The following is a 21,568-nucleotide window of genomic DNA, read 5'->3' as shown; positions in this document are numbered from 1 at the left end:
TTATTAAATTTGTTTAAAATAAAGGTTCTTGCCAACTGGGAATGCATCAAACAACACGGGACCCGATTATACCGTTGCATTAAAATGACAAAAGCATGTGTTTCATTTCAGCATCATCATTAAATCAACCCATCAATCATCGTTCAGCTACTGTTTCATGTCCAATTTGTCTACGCCCGTTTTGTAATGACGCTTCGATTTAAACGTACGACTGATAGAATATTTTTAAAGTTACAACAATCTTTAAAACATTAATGTTTCAATAAAAATAGTCTAACACGTCTATTTTATTGTATGAAATTTAATATGGTTTACAGAGAAGTTATTATCCAGAGAATGAATTAATGGTGATATTTTATGATGTTAACATGTTCAGGTGTGAACGTGATGTTTTCTGTTGTTTTAAATGCTTATTTTTAACGATATGTCTATCGCTTAGCTACAGAAATACGCCTGAACATGTTATTTGCAGACGTCGAATCTAAGGCAACTTGCAGGACAATGTTATAGAACGTGGCAAATAAATAAGATTTAAGGTTATAAAGAAGGTTTAAGCATGGAAAATAAAGTGATGATTCTCCAATTTACAATTTAGTATCATTACAATTTAATTTTATATTAATAAATCAATTGGAAAATTCGAAATAATGCTTCCATGCTTTCGACTTTGTTTGAGTGTATTAATTTTATTTAAAGTTAAACTTTGATGAACGAATCAATTGCAACGTCGTGTTTCTGTTGACTCGAGTGCTTCACAAAATTAATGTTCACCGGTACAAAAAATCAATACTATTACTACTAATACTACCAACATCACTACTGTTTGCGTAAGGTAGAGGGAGAGAAAGAAAAAAAGAGAGAAAAAACAAAGAGAGAAACAGAAAACGAGAGAGCGAGTTAAGGAATTAACATAAACTTAAAAGCAAAAATTAACGCACAGTTATTTTTGATTTTTGACTTGAGATAATATGATAATATTATAAAATTATAAATAAAAAAATATTAAAATAATGTGTATCTGTGTTTCAGTATATCTGTGTGTGTGTGTGTGTGCATATGTGCTCGTGTGTGTGTACGTGTGTGTTTATGTTTGCGAATGCTTTAGAAAATGCTTAATGCACACCACAACGAGATGAACGTCCTTGTATCCTTGTAGAGCATTGACACTTCTGCTTACCTACAGGTGCGTGTGAATTGCGTTTCACATAACGATTTTTCATCATACGCAAAAGTAAGTACAAATTGTTTATCGTTAGTTGACCTGCTCGTAGTTATATATACGTGTGCAAGCATGTGCCTCACCGTCGTGTCATTCAAAATATTCTCATTATAACGCATGTTGCTTTAATATAAGCAAATCTCTTCTTTGAATGCTGTCAGCTATTATTTCTTTTTCTTCAATTCATTATAAAATAAGCATGAATGTAAATAGAAACAGCGGATGTAATTGATCCCCTACTTTCATTTAACCGTCGTTCATCCAGTGTTCTTGAATGAAACATCGACCCGCGCATTCATTCCATGCAATCAATTCGTCTAATGTTTTCCTTTGTGCACCTGTATCCACTCCTTCAATCTGTCTGCACTTATCATCACCAACGTTTTTAAAACTTAACAATATCTGCCATCCCCTGCAAATTTCCGCTCTTAGTTCAGGGTCTGGCCTGCGACTTAATAACATAATCAATTCTTAAACTGTCCTACTTTTTTGAATTATTTCATTTTTGGATATATTAACTAGAAATTAGCATAACTTTGCTGTGTGTCATTTGAATGTGCATTTGTCTAACTTTTGAATAATTTTCATGGCTACCACTTAAATATTAAAATATTATTCAAATGCTGTCTTGAGCTGTTATCTATTCAACGCAGTTGAACTACATTCGTATTTTCAATATTATTTTTTTTTTTATTTCTAATTTCAAACTAAAGTGATTATTATTTTTATTGTGCGTGTTTTGTTTCTCATTGGTAACTTCAGCGTTCGATAGAGAAGAATTGATTATTTATGAGCTAGGAGAGGCTTGTAGCCAAAGCCACGTGTCGACTCGAGTTTATTGATCATAAAAAAAGCAATTAACTCCCCACCCCACCCTACAATACGCTGACCAACGCACAAACAAAAATGCAAGCATCATTTTTTTTACCCACTCGATTCACATCACTGTTATCATCATCATCAATACCATCATCGTCGTCGTCATCATCACCTGTCGTAGTCTATATTTTGTCATCATCTTCATCCTCTTCATCATCATCATTGTCATCTTCATCATCAATGTTGTCATCTTTATCATCATCTTCTTTATCAATGTTGTTATCTTCATTAATGTTGTCATCTTCCTCTTCATCGTCAATGTTGTCATGTTTATCTTCATCATCATCTCTTCATTAATGTTGTCATCTTCCTCTTCATCATCATCGTTTTCGTCAATATTATCATAACTGATGCTCAGACTAAGTATGTATCATGTTGTCACGCACACATGTCACTCATCATCATCGTCGTCGTCATCATCATAATCGTCATCCTCCTCTTTATAATCATATTAACATGAGTCACAGCAACACAGGCACGTATGAAAAACGATAGGAACAACACTAACGATGAAAATTAAATACTACTACTAATAATAATATTAATATAATAATAATAATAAAATAATAATAATAATATCTAATTGAAATGAACTCACCTTGGATCGAATGCTCTGATGGTACATTTGAATGAGTTCGATACGTCATCATCAAAAGACCATTCGTTGTTTATTCTTGGTGATGATGATGACGATGATCAAGATAATGGTGATGACGACGACGACGATGATGATTGTTATTATTATTATATGGAAGTATATTGCTATTATATGAAGATTACAATGTTTGCGATAACGATGAAAATAAAAATGACGATCACACAAAATGATGACGATTATGATAATGGTGATAACAAACTACATTGTCCTGGTCTGACCATATCCAATTTATTTCTAAAAAGATTTTTAAAAATTTGGGTTTAATCTGCCGTCTTAAAGCCAGATTTCCTAATTGCATTTTACTATCTTTATACAATTCTCTAATTTTATCTTATTTTTCTTATTGTATTTCAATCTGGGGTCTTTGGGCATAGTCCTAAAACTCACCTTCATTCACTAATTGTTTGTCAAAATTTTTTTGTTAGAATTTTTTTAAATTTGCGTAATTATGACCATATATCAGCCCATTTTGTCTTATCTGGTTTATCAAATATTAAAGATCTACATATTTTCCATTCATCCATGTTTGATTTATAAAGTATATAAATTGAATTATTTTCCTTCTCTTTACACTCATATCATTGGTTTTTATAATACTAATCGCTTAAAAATGTTAAGAGTAAATCCTGAATTATATTTCTGCAAACCCAGAACGCATTTCCATGTTAATTCATGGAATTTTTTGCCAACATTTGCTAAAGAGAATGTAACACTGAGCTCCTTTAAATCATCTGTTAAGAAACTTATACTTTCTAACTATTTCTGATGACGATGATGACAAAGACGAGGATGATAAAGATGATGATGACAAGGACGATGATGACAAAGACGATAATGATGATGATGACGACGACGATGATGATTGTACGTACCCAAATGAATAGACAAGGCAGGGTTGGACGAAGTTGAACGCAGAGGCAATACAAGCCTTTAAAAAACATTATAAAACAAATAAATGAATGAAAAATTATTATTATCAATATTAGCAATATTATTATTTTTATTATTAATAATAATTATTATTTTTATTGTTTTTATTATATATATATATATATATATATATATATATATATATATATATATATATATATATATATATGTATTATACATGTGCGTGTGTAATGTGTGCTGTGTAGTGTATATATGATAGTATGTGTGTGTAATGTATATTTTCATTTTATTTAGGTACATTTCATCTACTGATCTTTTGTATGAGTTTATGTGTGAACGTATGTGCATGTGTGTGGCTAAATGCACGTGTAAATTGTATATAACTTTATTGGTCAGGTTGTTCAATGATCATTATTGATTAACAATTTATTACTTTGGGCATATATTCTTCGCACCCATTGTCTCTTTATAACATAACATACATAACATGTTCAAGCGAGAATAAAAAACTGTTTCCATTACTATTATTATTTTTATTATTTTTTTTATTAAAATTATTATTATTATTACGACTCACCTCCCAACCCCCTTCTGCCTTGTTACCAATCCTTCTAGATATGGAGCACGTGATTTCATTCTTGGACATGTATCTAGGTAAATTGGATCACAATTTATATTTTTCTCTCTTTATTTGTTTATTAATTAATTGATTTATTTATTTATTTATATACTTATTCAATTGTTTATTCATCATTTAATAACTTATCAATCCAGTCATTCATTATTGTATTTATTCATCCATTTAAATTAACAAATGATTTATTAATGTATATACTTGTGTGTGTGTGTGTGTGCGCGCGCGCGCGTGTGTGTGTGTGTGTACGTGTATAACAAAAATCTACACTTTTCGTATGTGGATTCAAGAGTCTTTCCATCGCTGACATTCTGCAGGTTGTTGATGTCCAAAACATCGGAGAAATTCAGGGAAATGCCAGAGCTGGCATTTATTTGGAGTTTGATGCTTGGCAGGACCGTGGCCAGCAGGGGGGCATTGGTCACTATCTCCTTGAAATATGACTCGTTTGATAGTCTTGTCCACTGAGTTGTAAATGTCTGCATTCGTAAGAAGTTTATTAATGTTATTTGTATTGTTAATCTTATCAATAGTAGTAGTAGTAGTATTAGTAGTAGTAGTAGTAGTAGTAGAAGAAGCAGCAGCAGCAGTAGAAGCAGCAGAAGTAATAGTAGTAGTAGTAGTAGTAGTAGTAGTAGTAGTAGTAGAAGTAGTAGTAGTAGTAGTAGTAGTAGTTGTTGTTGTTATTATTGATGTTGTTGTTGTTGTTGTTGTTGTTGTTGTTGTTGTTGTTGTTGTTGTTGTTGTTGTTGTTGTTGTTGTTGTTGTTGTTGTTGTTGTTGTTGTTGTTGTTGTTGTTGTAGGCTTTTTTATTGTTTTGTTTAGTTTATATTTTTTAATTAAGTTTTATTTAAAATTTTTATAAAAACATAAACGTCCAAAACTGTTTTTTTTTCTTCATAACAATGCTCTTGTTAATGTTTCTTTTGTCGCTGATGCTTTCGCTTTGGTTGGTGAAGAAATAAGAAATAGAAAAAAAGGGAACAAATAATTTGTCCCATTCAAATGAACGTTCGTGACGTTTTTCCTGTCACATTATTCACCATTTCCGTGAAAAGGTTTTTTGTTCTAAAAAATATATCAACTAGGTGCGCACAGCGTTTATGCATGCAACGACATGTCACCTGATTTTGAATTTTTAAAACCAAATTGTCCTTTCGCATCATTATTATCATTATAGCATATGCTTTCCATTGTAAGCTTTACTGAAAGCAATGGGGAAAACATTCATTTATTATATTGTACACAACATAGGTTTAGTGGCTTAGTGGTTAACGTGCCTGACATAGTGGCCACAGTGGCCTGGTTCGAATGCGTAGAAATCCACGTGTATTTACGTGCGCAATGTTTGTAGTTGGTACATACAAAAAAATGCGTACCGTAGCATGGAAAATATGGTAAATAAAATGAGTTGTAAGAAAGAGGCAAGCATGAGACAGATTTTTTAATATTTTTAATCGGTGCTGATTACGGCAAAAAAGAGGGAGGCACTCCAAATTAACAATCAACACTCCAAAAAAAATCAATTTATTATGTCGCTGAAGTGCGTGCGTGCTATTATTGCTATTCTGGAACTCTAAATTTGAAAAGTAATGCACTTGGTTCAATTAATTAATGTGAGGTCTCATGCAATTAAATCCTATCCTGTGGGTTACTCGCATGAGTATGGGACAGTAGACAAAAAACATCTCACCATTGCGAGGAACAAATATGAACATTTAAGAAACAACATGAACATCATTAAACTTGACAAAAATTTAAAATATTGAATTATATTTTACAATGAGATAAATAAAAACCTACAAATAAACACTGGCAGAGATAATACCATGCCTTAATGTGGGAAGCACTGTGAAAACGACAGCTACCTCATTACATACGTAAATATGTAATGAGTCTTGAGATGGCATCGTTTAAGTTTAACAATACCTTAATACGTAGATTACAAAGCTTTGTTTAAAAAATTGTCAATTAGCATAAAAAATACTCTACTAAAATATTGATAATATTTAAGACTAAATAGAACTTGGTCCTTCCTTCAGTGCTGAAAAGACATGTTCATCAAACTACTAAGATAAGAAGAGGCTTGAATATGATAATTAATAATATGAGAATTAGTCTTCGTATTCTCAATTGATATTAACATCGATGTTATGAAAAGTTTTTGAAAAATAAGACTATCTACAACTACCACTACTAACACAACTACTATTACTACTACTACAACTACTATTACTACAGATGCTGCTACTGATGCAGCTACTGGTGCTGCTAATACTACTACTTCTCCCTACTTATTATTATAATTGTTATTATTGTTATTTTTATTTGTTATTATTATTTTTATTTATTATTTATTTATTGTTATTATTATGTTATTTTTAATTGTTATTATTTTACTAAATATTTCATTAACGACATTTGCTTAATTAATGCCAAAATTAAACTGTAAACATTTGTTAAATTTAACATTTAAAGTTTATAAACATTGATTTACTGTCGTTTTTTTTGCATTTTATAAAATCATTCAATGGTTGTTGTTTAAGGCTTACTACAAAGCAGCGTAGCAAAATAAAGCTTCATGCAGCGAAGGAACGTTAATAACCAAGGATTAAAAGGTTGTCGATCCGAAATAGAAATACATATTATTATATTATTATTATTATTATTACTACTATAAATATTATTATTATTACTATTATTATTACTGTTATTAGAACTAGTGTTTGTGGTGGTAGTGGTAGTAGTAGTAGTAGATAAATTTAAATATAAATAGATTACGCCATCCCGATAGCAATACAATACAGGTAACTGATATAGATAAATCTTAATTAATGTTATACATAAAACTGAAAAAGCCTATTTTCTTTGAGTCATGAATTAATTAAATTATTCATAATTTAATTAATAATTATAATTCAATTATTATTAATTATTACTAATAATATTATGAAAAATTATATTGACCTGGTACTTGAAAGTTAGCACAAAAAAAACAACTCCCAAAATGAGCAGCTTAAATATTATATCGAATCTTATCTTCATGGCAAAACTTTTCAAGCAAATTTTAATTATCCCGTAATATTAAAAAAATATTAAATAATTAATAAATTTACTCAATTTAAATAATTAATTCAATCAAACAATTATAATAAAACTTCTATGATCAAATAACTACAATTAAACAACTATAAATTTTATTTAATTATAATAAGGCAGTTTGAAATGTCATCTGAATATTGTAAAATTAAATCAGCATTCGATCGTCCAACAAACGACAACGTCCGCAAACTAATCTCATTTTCTCTTCTTCTCATTCTTTCTCTCTCTTTCTTCCTCCCCCTCTCTCTTTGCTTCTCTCTCTCTCTCTCTCTCTATCTATCTATCTATCTATCGCTCTTTCTTTTCTATTTATAAATATATAATGATTATCATTGATCATAACTACAAATTTTTATATCTGTGTGTGAAAATATCATGTGCTTAGTAATACAAATGCACATACAACATGCATATACACACATAAGTTTATATTAATTGGACCTGTATAGTAATGTATGTGCGTATACATAAATATACATATGTGAGTATACGTGTGTTTGTGTGTATTGTTAACATTTTTAAACACATAAACTGTGATCTTAATAATAACACTGAATATTCTCTACAGGCGCCATCACACGGTATAAAAAAAGCAAATTAATCAAATCAAATCGAATTCTGGTAATCAATCATAGAGTCCTCGTAGAATTTTTTTTAAATAAATACAAAGACTTCCTGTCATCTTCTTTTTTGGTTACACGGTTAATGTGTGGACAATTTTTGGACTGTTGTTACTGTTGTTGTTGTTTTTGAATTTCGACACCCAACTGCAAACGACAAACTCCGGCCAGGAAGCTTCACTGACAATCGACAGTTCATTTTCATCAGATGTTACACTAGAACCCCCCTACGAAACAAAGAGAAACAGGACACAGTTTTGATGTTGATTAGTTTTACGTGGACAATATCGTTTCTACGCAGTGCTGACATGACGCTTATTAGCTGATATTTTTTAGCCATTTGACGAGCGTGAGACATCCGCAACCAATAATAATGCAACTTTTCCACTGACGTAATTCAAACGTTTTTTTTTCTGCGACTAATATAAAATCATAAGCCTATACATGTACGGTATGTTTTACCGCAGCCCCAAGGCCCTATTTCCTATACCACTGTGTGTGTATATATATATATATATATATATATATATATATATATATATATTGGTACGAAGTTCTCAGCGATACAAACTTCATTAAATGTTTTTGCCCATTTTGGGCTGACTAGTTTTTTACTAATAGATTGTTAATAAAAATCTATTAGTAAAAAACTAATCAACGCAAAATGGGCAAAAATATTTAATGAAGTTTAATGAATAAAGATAAAGACTGTCAGAAATGCAATTACTGATAAAAGTCACAGCATGTTCCTCCGCGTTAGTAAACTTCCGGTTTAATTTTTTGATTTTTCTATCGTAAATGAGTGTCAAAGTTTTCTTCTACATAAAGTATCAATTCGAACACCGAAGATGGTTTAGGAATATAAAAAAAGCTTTTTTGTTCTATCATATATATATATATATATATATATATATATATTTAGGAACGAGGTTTTCATTAATACATATTTTGTTAAATTTATTTTTTTCTTTCCACTGTCGGTTGTCTCCAGTTAAAGTCGCCATCCATTCTGTCTTTCGCAATCATTTTACTGTTACTTTAATTCTTCCTACAGTTCTCAGCTCTGGTTATTATGATGCGTTTTCAGATGGATGGCTGCCACTCCTAACAAATTCAAAGGACAGTACACCACTGTATGAGTGTAGTTATTTATAGGTAACAATGAGAAGTGAGACGTCGTTTCAGCCCACTAAGCTTGCAATAACTCAATAGATTAAGCTGGAGGTACAGAAAGTTCAATAAACAGGCGCGTGTTTTGTACAGGTAGCCCGCATTACTTGAAATGAAATGAAAATTTTTTGTGACATGAATGTATCAGAGCAACGTTTTGAAAAGAAATTTACTGAGTTCGACAACCAAAGTAACAGAGAAATTAGAAATGAATAAATTAAAAATTTTCAAACGTCATTCAGAGCATTCATTCTGCCACCTATTAATTTACTCGTGAACAAAACTTTTTCAATAGAAGTATAGAAAAAATTATTGTTTATATATTATCAAATAAATTATTTATCAACTGAAATTTTTTCAAGTGTTTCTTAAATGAAACTAAGTTGTTTTCGTAAAATCTACTTTTTAATTTCCATTAAAAACTTTAGAACAAGCAATATGGCAAAACGTAATGCTGAATTTTGCTTTGTTTCATAACGGATTATATGTTTCTGTTGAAACTCCTGTTATAAGTATAACACAATTCAAACGACGATGGTGGTTAATGGTGATTTGTTAAGTTGTTTGAAGAAAAAAGATAATGAATGACGTTATAACGATTTAGTTGTGGAAGTTTTAAACTGTTATTCGTTTCAAATAACCAAATTGTGGATTCACGCTTGGTGCGACATGTTACTGGCTATATGATTCTATTCAATAGAAATATTATTTAATTTGTAATTGAAAAATAGATGTTTGGATTGGCAACTTTTACTAGAAGATATGTGAGAAAGATTCAGTCAGTGAATGACGCAGTAAATTTAGAAATCATCTTAGAATTAAGAATTTTATTTCGTTTAAAATTCTAAAATGAAGATAAAATAATTCAACATGAAAGTCGACGCAAAACAACATAAATGACAAAACAAATAATATTAAAGCCTTACACAAAACAACATGTTATCAATCAATAAAACCGGCTCAAATATCATAAAATGAGCAATAAAAACTAACGCCATAACCACCAACCCAAATGACACCATGGGGTTTTAAAAAATTTAATCAAGCAGCAAGACTTCTTCCCTAATTCTAAAAAAATAACTTGCTTTATAAAATCAATGTCATTCGTATCTCATCTCATATATTGGATGGCTTGATATTTTAATAGCTTTCATTGCTATATTTACATTTTGGCACTTTGAAATATGTGCAAGAGATCCCCGCCTGTCACGCGCAATGTGTGTGATCTCTTGTTCCACGTGTATTCACACGCACCGTGAGTTGGTTGTTGATGCCTCTTGCAAATATTCAAGTGAGAATTGTTAAAAAACGCTAAAAATTACAAAATATTTTTTGAGTTAAGAGTGTAGGTACTAAAACAGAAACAGAACAAAAGCATTTATTCTGGATTTATGAGAAATAAAGATTGCATGTTACTATAATTCAAGAGGAAATTTCTCAAGTTTTAACGTATCATCGCTTACCAACATGGCTTTTAACAGCGAAGTTATTCATTGAATTTTAAAAGTTTGTTTAGAAGCTAAAACAAATCGCCAAATCAAATTTGCTTAATTTCACCGCACTAGTATAACATACGTAAAACACGTTTATAATTTCAAAAAAATTAGGAGTTGCAAGTCAAGGTTGAACAGTGAAAAGCACAATGTAGCGAATTTGCATATTTAAACCATATATCAATGGTTTTCATTAGTTCATAACTTATAAAAATTTTTAATATATATCAGAAAAAGTTGCCAATATTTTAAGTTTTCTTAAAATCTAGTAAAAATCGTTTATCGCTGGTTTTTTGATTTTAGCCAAAAAAAGTTGATTGCTTATAGAATTTACACACAATTTCTGATAACTTTTAGTCCGTTTTTTGAACTTTGAGATAGTATTTAGTAAAAAAAACTATTTACGAACAAAAAAATTTTCATTGGTGAATAGTTTAAGTACTAGTTAAAAATTTGTTTTTCGTTCTCCTTTAGAAAAAATAATACACTACCAAAGCTTTTGATAAGGTTAAACACGTGAAGCTTACAAAATATTTGAAAATTTGGACATTGATGGAAAAGATACGAGAGTTATAAAAAACCTTTATTGGGACCAAAAAGTAGCAATGAAAGTTGGTAACAAGATGACTAGTTTTGTCGAAATAAAGAACTGCTACATAATCATTAGTGGTAAACAGGTGAAACAAGTCAACAGCTTCAAATATCTTGTAAGGCTGGTTACCTCAGGTTGTAAACGGGATGTAGATTTCAAACGAAGGATAGCTATGGCAAAAGATGCATATTCTAAAATGAAAAACATCCTCACCAACAGTAAAATCAGAATATCAACAAATTGAAACTGTTAGGATGTTACATTTTTGTGTGGTAAGTACGGCTCTGAGCCCTAGACAATTTCTAAAGAAATGGAAAAAAATTAACGCTGCTGAGAAGTGGTTTTTCAGAAGAATTATGAAAATAAGTTAGACCTCTTATACTTTGAATGAGGATGTATTAAAACAGTCCGGTTATGAAAAGAGGAAATTACTACAGATATTCCGACAGGGGCAGTTAAAGTTTTTGGTCACATCACATCATGCGGAAGAAAAAAATGGAAAAGCTAACAACTACTGGAAAGATTGCAGGGAAAAGAGACCACAGTCAAAAACAAATCACATTAGTGAAGTCTTTGTGTTATTTGTTAAATATCACCAAATTTCAACTACTACAAAGTGCAAAGTCGTAAAGCACCAAATTGTTGATTGATCTAGTTGTTGTAGCTGTTTGAAAGCAATTCTATAATGAAACGTATTTGACATTTGTGTCAGCTGCTTTTTTGTTTGCGCGAATCAACTACGCTGTTTTACGTGTAAGTCGGTTTACAACTCTAGCAGTTTGAGGCAAAAGTATCTAGAGTTTGTTCACAAAGGGCAATGGCCATGTGCCGTTTTGCACAGATTACGTAATAAAATTTATTCTGAGATTTATGTCAAAGCAAAAACACTCATAAATTCATGTTGGTTTTTTTTCTGATTTTTGTAAATTTTTTCGTTTGATGTACAATTTTCTTTACATGAAAAACTTGTAACAAGAAATTGTGGAAGAAATAATGAAAGCACTAGAAACGTTAGATATATCTTATTGGTTTTCATGAATGCATAATCATCTTTATTGGATAAGATGCAGATTCGTTTTACATTAGATATGACATTAATTTCTTTCCCTCTCTTCTCTGTAATTAAGTCTGTTGGAAGGACGAAAGAAGAAAAAATATTTGGACTCCAGTAAATCCGTTACTTAAATCCAGATTCGGGTCCGGATGTCGCAGATCTCAAATCCTAAGATCCGTACCATTCCTATTTTTTAAAATATTGTCAATGGAGATTTGTAGCAAATGTAGCAATGTGACAAATACAAGTTCTATAATTTCAAATTTTCACGTTGAATTTTATTGTTAAGGAATAAAAAATAGGCTTTTTATGTTTGTAACAAAATATAAAAAACTTTTATACTGAATTTATTAATACATATGAAAATTAATTTCATACAGAAAAATTTATTGTATGAAAAATGCTGGTTTATATTGTTTTATTTTAGACTCTCATTCAATTGAATTAATTAGAGAACAAAAATAAGCAATATACTCAAACACACGCTCTAATACATACACATGATTTTTTTTAATAATGTATATGGATGTTATATATGACGTCATCATCAATGTAAGAATCATCATCAATGTAAAAGTCATCTAAATATTCAACTACAGTAATGATATATTCACGATGCCCAACATTATTTCTACTATAAAGTCTATCTCCTCTTTCGTTACCGCCATAATAGCTGTTCCCATTATCGGCACCATTAGTTTCACTTTCATCACCATATGCACTTGAACCGGCATCACCCCTACCACCGACGAAAATCAATCTATCACCATGATTCCCATCAACTTCGCTAAAATCATTCACAAAACCGAAACTATTAAATCTATTTCCATCAACTTTGCTAGTATTAACGCTGGCACCGTCCACAAAACCAAAATTTTTACTATGCATGTTCCCATCATCTTCTCCAACATTAACACTAACATCATCTTCAGCGTTCCCGTTATTTCCAATTGAGTAATGGACCACTACATTAACGCCGTCGTTGAAATCAGTAATAACAGCTTGCCGGCTGGAATCAATGCTGACAACATCCCCAACACTCAATCCAGCTTCCAATCCTATGCAGTCTATGAGGATGTTGATGACTCCAACTTTTAATTGAATTCCATTGAGACCGGGAATGGATTGAAAGCTCTCACTGTTGTACAAGAACAGGAGAGAGTCTTCTCGATCATCAGAGGTTATTGGAATAATTTCTCTGGGTGGTAAGTGCTCGACCATAATGTTCAACTTGGATGTCTGTTGGAATGAAAAAATTTATTAATTTAAAAACAATCGCAATGTTGGAAACCGGTTTAAAAATCGTCACATTCTAAAAACAAAGACTCGATAACGTTATATTTATATATATTTACAGTAGTTCAATATAACTAAAAATAATTGCAAAATGCAAAATAAGTTTATTAAAAAATGTTACATGCTGTCGATCAAAACTAAATTTATTGTATTTAATGGAAATATGTATAAAAACATGTAACCTTGATATTTCCCAGTCAGAAAAGCAATTATTCTATAACCTGGTTGCAAACTATCCTGTATCCACATGTATTTTACCAAATTAAAGATAATGTTTCCTTAATTAGAGAAATTTCTCTTTAAACTGTTTACAAGAAACTGAATAACTATATAAAGTAGATAAGCACAAGTTATTAGAAAAACTATATATATTTCTGTCTTTAATATATTATTGTAAGTAAATAGCTCTCATTTCATATTTTTTATAAAATTTCATAAATAAATTGCAATAAAAACAATTATATACATGTTTATAATATGCGAATTTTTTAATGACCACTAGGGTGCTTTTGTGTGTGTGTATGTGCCGACTACATGTTTGCGTATACATAATTTTTGGGAAATTTTTTTATACCTTTATTGCTTGCACGTAGTTACCTTCTTTGTTAACTCACACGTGTGTGTGCGTGTTCCAAGAATACCTTGAACGCAGGTCATATATATATATATATATATATATATATATATATATATATATATATATATTATTAGGAAAATTAAAAAAAGAAAAATTTATATAGCGCCAATTAAAACCTTTATATAAATATATATATATATATATATATATTTAGACTATCATAAATACAATTATTTATAAAGATCACTGCGTTTTTGGCATTATTCAACTTGTAGTTGAATTTCTCAATTTTTCTAACGAGACTTATTATCATCGCAGCATTTATGTTCTGAGCGGTTTACAAATTTTACATATACTCATGGACTGGACATATTTTTAGGTATCATAATTGTTGTTATTATTATTACAGTTATTTTCACCATTAATTTAAAGCAATATTTATCGAATAATTTTTATACAGGATTTCCAACTTTGAAAGCACACGCAGCTCGAGGTCACTTGTCTATAACATTTTATTTAGGAAGAAAACAAATTTGAATGGGATATCTGTCACAAGTTCTTTTTAAAGTAGGATTGCTAAATAACACAGGACAGGATGGATCCATGTATGCAACGCTGTTTCTTCAAATCGCACCTAATGATACACAACACACGAGTATCAAACCTCATGCATACAATGCAATGTCTGCCAAAAGTATATGAAGAGAAACGCAGACGAGGAACCATTCAAATATGGTAGTAATAAGTTAAAAAAGACGCTTAGAAATGCACATGGATAAGAAGCCGCTCAAGTGTGCTGCAAGTGATGGCCGTGATAAGTTCTATCAAAGTGAAAAATTACGTAAACATGAAAAAGCTTATAAAATATAATAAAATGTGATAGATTGATTTTTATTGTCTGTCCCAGATTTTCAAACTTGTTGTAAATGACATGAGGAATTGATTTTTTCGTCATAATAGTTTGTTGTCCGTATTTGGGATTTAAAATGTTTGTCACTGTGTGTCATTGTTGTAAAACCTAAATAATTTATTTATTTGACTTTCTAAAAAGATCGAGTTATAAATAAAAAAACAAATATCGTTTGCTGTTAGGCATATTCATCGTCGTTATGTTCGTTCTAAAATTTAAATCGAAACAACCAATCAAAATATTATTTTTGAAGCCTCCGTTACGTACTTTTTTCTTCCGTTGCGCATTTCCTGTGATTAAGGTGAATGGTTTCGCCCGTATTTTAAAGATCGGCCGTCATGATGCAAAATTATGTTAAAACTTATCATTAACCTGTGTGAATTTAGGTGAAAGTGAAAGTTTAAAAAAAAATTAGGACTCCTAAATGACGGTCTTGAAAAGTTAGTTGAAAGTAAGAAAGAATGCTATCGCTCTGTGAGTTGATGATGTAATGTCTAAACAAGCGCCTGATCCTGCCGTGCGGTCGGTGAGCTCGAATGATAGTGCTCCCGGTGTTGTGTAAGGTTCCAATCCCACTCGCGTATGATGTGTGTTGTCGAGTCCTCTGAGTATTATAAAAGAGAAAAAGTCTTTCAACTTATTTGACTAAGCGAAGGTTGACCAGACTTAATAGGATTTTTCCGAAAAAAATAATCAAGAGATTTGTCTTGTGCGCAAGTTGATCATTTTTGAGCTAGCTTTGAGAAACAAATTGTAGTTAAACTTGTGGCAAATCATTAGTAATAAATTAAGTAAGGAAATACCTACATAAAAGTTGCTCCGCGTTTATAAACTTGCACGCAGAAAATAACAAGATACTGTTATGTTAGTGTGTTAATACTTTACCACTTAATATTACATCATCAATGTAACTGTGCGATATTTTTTATTAAATATAGCTATAAATTCTTTCTAGGCAGATTTAACTATTATAGATAATTACAGGCATGTATTTAATTATAAAATTTTAAAAGTTAATTCGCTTTAAAATATTTCATAAGAACCGAAGCATTATTCTTTTTTCGATTTATTTCATGTATAATTATATTTGATTTAATTACATTATATACATAGGCTGGTACTACGTTGTACAGTTTATTCGGTTAAAAGTTTCGAAAGGATTCGATGTTGATACGGTTCCTCGCTCACGGCAACATTCTGCTTCATCTGTGCCAGTGAAAATCTGCTACAAAAAAAAAAACAAAAAGTAAACAAATTGTGCAACGATTGTGATGGTATTCAGCGTTTTTACAATCATAAGATTATTTTTAAATTAAATTATATGAGATGAAATTGTTATAAATTTAAAAAATAACTTGCCGTTTAATTAAACATGTCTAACTTCTTGTCAATCCGTCCAACAAATCGGTGTCATATCTGTCAAAGTCAACGACCCACTTGCGTGTATGTGTCCTACAATTTTCTGATTTGAACGAAAAATTAGCAATCGCAAATATTTACTTAGTTCGGTAAGTAAGTTAGTTTAACGGAAAAATCGTCATGACAGTGACGAGACCCATTCGCAAGTGGGAAGTTTTTCCAGGAAAGAACAAATTCTTCTGCAATGGTCTGATCATAACAACTGATCAGCCATCCATTTTCCTGCTTACAAACTTCCTTCTCTTTGGAGTGACGGCACTGTTCTATGGCTTTGAGTCAGTTTTCTGGTTTCATACTTCATCTGATATATTGCATTAAATTATGATATTAGCTAATATTATTATTTATAATTTTATATTATGTACAGATGGTGAATATGAAATTTTTTAATTTATTCATATCTACTAGCTGTCCATACTTGTTTAGAAAGTTATCTCCGAGCATCCCATTCGTTGATGTGGCAGTTTTCATTTTTGTGGTCATCTTTCTGTACAAGGCAAGTTTTATGGATCCGGGAATCATTCCAAGGGCCACACCCCAAGAAGCTCTCTACATTGAACGAATGATGGGTCAGTTGCTGGGGTCAAGGAATGAATAATGACCCTGATATGATCTATAATAGCATGACCATTTTTGTATTTTTTCCATAGATCTTTGTGTAAATTAATAAAGGAGTATCTCAGTTTAAGAGATAAAAAATTGTTATCATTCTTTATAATGAAATTACTGTTTCTTTGGTGATTGTTTGTCAGTTACTTGATTGCTGCTGAAACTAAATTTTTCCAATGATTTTTTTTTCAATTTTAAAAATTTATTTTTTCAATGGCATAGTTTCCAGTACCAACTTTATTATGAAATTATTTCATATTTAATTCTTCTTTTTATAATTTTTGTTTTTTTAAATTATTTCAGATTTTCCACAAAGCGGCCAGTCGATTGCCTACCAGCCCCCTCGCATTTTAGATATCACAGTGAAGGGTGTGGCCACCAAAGTGAAATATTGTTCTACATGCAAATTTTTTAGACCACCAAGGGTGTCACACTGCAGTACCTGTGATAACTGTGTAGGTCAGTTGGTTGGTCAGCTTGTTTGGTTGGTTCGCTTGTTGGTAAGTTTGTTGGTCAGTTAGTTGGTTGGTCAGCTTGTTAGTCAGTTAGTTGGTTGGTCAGTTGGTTGGTCATTTTTTTTTATTGATTTATTGCTACTACTACTAAAGCTAGTACTTATTATTTTAGAAATAATAATAATACAGTTTAGAACTTTTGTAAAATCTAATAATGATAATAAAATAATATGAGCAGAAAGATTCGACCACCACTGTCCATGGGTGGGCAACTGCATTGGCAAGAGAAATTACAGGTTGGTTGGTTGGCTGGCTGGTAGGTAGGTTGGTTGGTTGGTAGGTTGGTTGGTTGGTTGGTTGGTAGGTTGGTTGGTTGGTTGGTTGGTTGGTTGGTTGGCTTAGTTGGTTAATATTTTCAGATTGATTGGTTGGTTGGTTGAAGGATTACATGATTGAGTGTTCATTAATATTGAGAGTATTAATATTCATATTTTTATATCTATAACTTTTCAGTTAATTTATTATGTTTGGTTGATTTTGGGTCACTCCATGCTAAATAGCAATGTACATTTTTTTTTCTTTCAATTTTATACATGTGTGGTGTCCTTGGATTAGTTGAACCAGCATATGAAAGTTTTGTGTTTTCTGGCAATGCATTCTGCTGAGTGAAAGTGTTTATGGATTGAGTTAATCCGATGATTCATTCATCTATATATAATCTTAAACCCAGGTTTTTTTATTGGTTCGTCATCACCTTGACGATACACTGTTGCTATGTGTTTGCATTCTCTCTCACTACCATGATACTAAGTCAGTACTGAGTAGATGTGATGTTGTGTTCGTGTGCGTTCTGGTGTTTTTGTGGTCCTTTTTTCATTGTTTAAAAGGTTCTAATTGTTTTTTTTTTTATAAAAAGTTGTGTTATTTATGTCGAGGCTTTTTATTTTTAAAATCAAATTGCATGTTGATGTAACTTTTCATTTGTTGATGTAACTTTTTTTGTAATGATCGACAGTTTCAATAGAGTCTGACTTTCTGAATGCTCTGAAGACGTCACCTGGAAGATATCCTTTAGTCATTTTTTCATCCATCCATTCAACTATCCGTCCATCCATCCATTCAACTATCCGTCCATCCATCCATTCAACTATCCGTCCATTCATCCATTCAACTATCCATTCATTCATCCATTCAACTATTCGTCTATCTATCTGTTTGCTATTAACTCATTTATCAAGAATTTCATCCATTTATTCAATCATTTGTTTGTCCTTTATTTGACTCAATGTTTGTCCGTTTGTCTATTTGTTTGTTTGTTCATTCTTTTTTTTTGACTTCACCTTTGTTCAGTTCTTTATTTATTTATTTATCTAATCATCGATTTCCCAATTCATTCATTCATTCATTTATTCATTCATTCTTTTTTCCTTTCTTTCTTTCTTTCGTTCATTCACTCACTCACTCATTCATTCATTCATTCATTTTGTCATCCTTCCGTTAACACAGCATACAAACGCCATTTCATAATTCCATTGATGTCATTAACAACACTGGTAACATCGGCAACAGCAAATTAAACGTACCTACCTATTCATCCTTAACCTGGCTCTTTATACTGTGATCGAGATAGTTGTATCATTCGTTTGTCTATGGTCGTTTGTCGGACTGGCGGGTTTCCATACTTTCCTCTCTTTCTGCAACATCACAACTAATGAAGATGTCTGTAGTTATTTTTTTTTATTGTTTAATTTTTCTATTTTTTTAACTTCATCGTCGTCACATCAACGTTACTGTAGCGATCGTTATCCGGCTGATAATCAATCATTTTAGTCACCATTGTAATAATGATTTTTCAGCATAAACATTCTCTTTGTAAACATCACAGTCATCTTACTTAATCGCAAACAACAGTCTTATCATCATTGCCATCATCATATCATCAGCAATCATTAAATGCTGTCATCGCCATTGAATTCTTCACCACCAACTTTTCTCTGATCACATTATCACTAATGTTATCATTATAAAATAGGCCTCATTCTCATCATCATTCCTACTCACTCCTACTTAGATCAAAAGCTCTTACACAAGGGGTCAGAAAAATCCTTTCAGCTTAGATTCCAAGTTGTCAAACTTCTGTTTCATGATATTTGGTCCCGTCACACCAAGGTATGAATGCGTTGTTGTTTGTGTCGTTGCTTTTTATTTTGTGTTGTTGCTTGTTTCGTTGTTGCTTGTTGCGTTGTTCTGTTCGTTGTCTGTTTATTTCTTTTCTGTTACTACAGAAAATGAATTTTCCATATTTCATAACAATACTGGCCACCAAAAACAGTTTAATAGATAGGAGGGGCTTTGTAAAGACGGATTGTGTCCCAGCAACAACAACATCTCAACAGCAACAACTTCAACACCAACATCAGCATCAGACCACGCCAACAAGCACCGTGACAGCAATCTTGTCTGTGAAAGAAGCGAAAGTAAAATCTTTAAACTATGCAGAAACCTTGGCTGTTCTGGATGAAAAAACTCAGAGCAGTAACAACAGTCTTGCTATCAACAACAGCAACTCCACTGAAACTATCTCCAACAATTCAGAGAGTTGTGTTGCTAACAACATTCTAATTGATCCGGGCAACAACAACAACAATGACAGCAACAACATTAACAGCAGCAGCAACTACAACAGCAACAACGACACGGATAAGATCAAATACACCTTTGATAATGACAACTTCAAATATAACATGGATAACAATGATATAACAATTGCCACTCATTCATTAGTGAAAAACAAAGCAAACCTCCATAGCATCAATAACAACATTAACAATGTCATCATTAAAACCACCAGCAACGGATCGATAATGACATCAACAACTAACAATGCCAACAACAACAACAACATCCACACATCTTACATTCCTAATATTATATGCCAAACCAAGAATAACAACAGTTTACACATTGATTTGTAAACTCTGCTAAAGAACAATTTGTTGAATGTTAAATTTTACGTCCTTTACTACAATCTTTTTCAAACATTATGCATTATTTTAGAACATATCTTTTTAAATCAAAAACTTGATTTTATGTGTAGATAAAAAGAAACAGCTCCATTTATTTAAAGATACATACGTGTGTCTCTACGTATTTATTTGACGCATATCTTTTCCATTCGTTTATACTTATAATATAAAAGAACGCTACCGTTTTAAATATCGGGTTTTATATGATATAAAGAAATATTTTATATCACAAAAACTTCGAAAAAACACTTTGATATTTGTGGAATATTCGTAAGTCTAAATTTATAACATTTCATAAAAATGTACTATTATTTCTGTATGTATGTATATATATATATTTATACATTTTTTACAATATTCTATAAATTTTACCGAATGTTTGGCGTTAATATGTTTGTAGTTCGTTTTTTCGATTTTTCTCACTAAAGTTTTTTGGAGAATGTTTAGTATATTAAAATTCAAAATAAACTTATTTTCCGAATTCATGCTGCAAATAAGACCATATTTCGATTCCTCCGAATGAATCATCATCAGTGCAAGTTGATTTATATAGGGAAATATTTACTTTGTGAAAATGAACTTCGATAGAAATTAGGTGTCAGATTTCTTTATTGGCTGGAACTACAAACATTTTAACGCCAAACATTCGGTAGAATTTATAGAATATTGTAAAAATTATGGTCTATTACCAACATATATATAGAGGCAAAACAGTATATATATATATATATATATATTTATATATAAATATTTATATCTGTATGCATATATTTCTTTGTTTTCAAATGAATTTGCTTTCCATTGACATGCAATCTAATAAACGTATACATAAACAAAGACACACACACACACACACACACACACATATATATATATATATATATATATATATATATATATATATATATATATATATATATGTGTGTGTGTGTGTGTGTGTGTGTGTGTGTGTGTGTGTGTGTGT

General features: G+C 31.0%; 2 protein-coding genes across 2 annotated transcripts; one reads left to right on the top strand and one right to left on the bottom strand.

Moving 5' to 3' along the window:
* Positions 1-12,822: 12,822 nt before the first annotated feature.
* On the bottom strand, positions 12,823-14,265 carry HELRODRAFT_164522 (hypothetical protein; the record flags this gene model as incomplete). The annotated part of the gene is made up of 2 exons (XM_009029435.1): positions 12,823-13,551; positions 14,206-14,265. The coding sequence occupies 2 exons, from the start codon at positions 14,263-14,265 to the stop codon at positions 12,823-12,825; spliced, it is 789 nt and encodes a 262-aa protein (XP_009027683.1).
* Positions 14,266-16,634: 2,369 nt separating this feature from the next.
* HELRODRAFT_68781 (hypothetical protein) lies at positions 16,635-19,944 on the top strand (the record flags this gene model as incomplete). The annotated part of the gene is made up of 9 exons (XM_009028956.1): positions 16,635-16,789; positions 16,923-17,083; positions 17,427-17,582; positions 17,814-17,874; positions 18,309-18,388; positions 18,594-18,652; positions 19,205-19,297; positions 19,650-19,747; positions 19,911-19,944. Coding segments are annotated over 9 exons (897 nt in total), but the record flags the coding sequence as incomplete, so codon positions are not given.
* Positions 19,945-21,568: the final 1,624 nt, after the last annotated feature.

Source organism: Helobdella robusta (assembly GCF_000326865.2).
Source record: "Helobdella robusta unplaced genomic scaffold HELROscaffold_6, whole genome shotgun sequence".
Classification (NCBI taxonomy): Eukaryota; Metazoa; Annelida; class Clitellata; order Rhynchobdellida; family Glossiphoniidae; genus Helobdella; species Helobdella robusta.
This window is presented reverse-complemented; position numbering and strand designations above follow the sequence as displayed.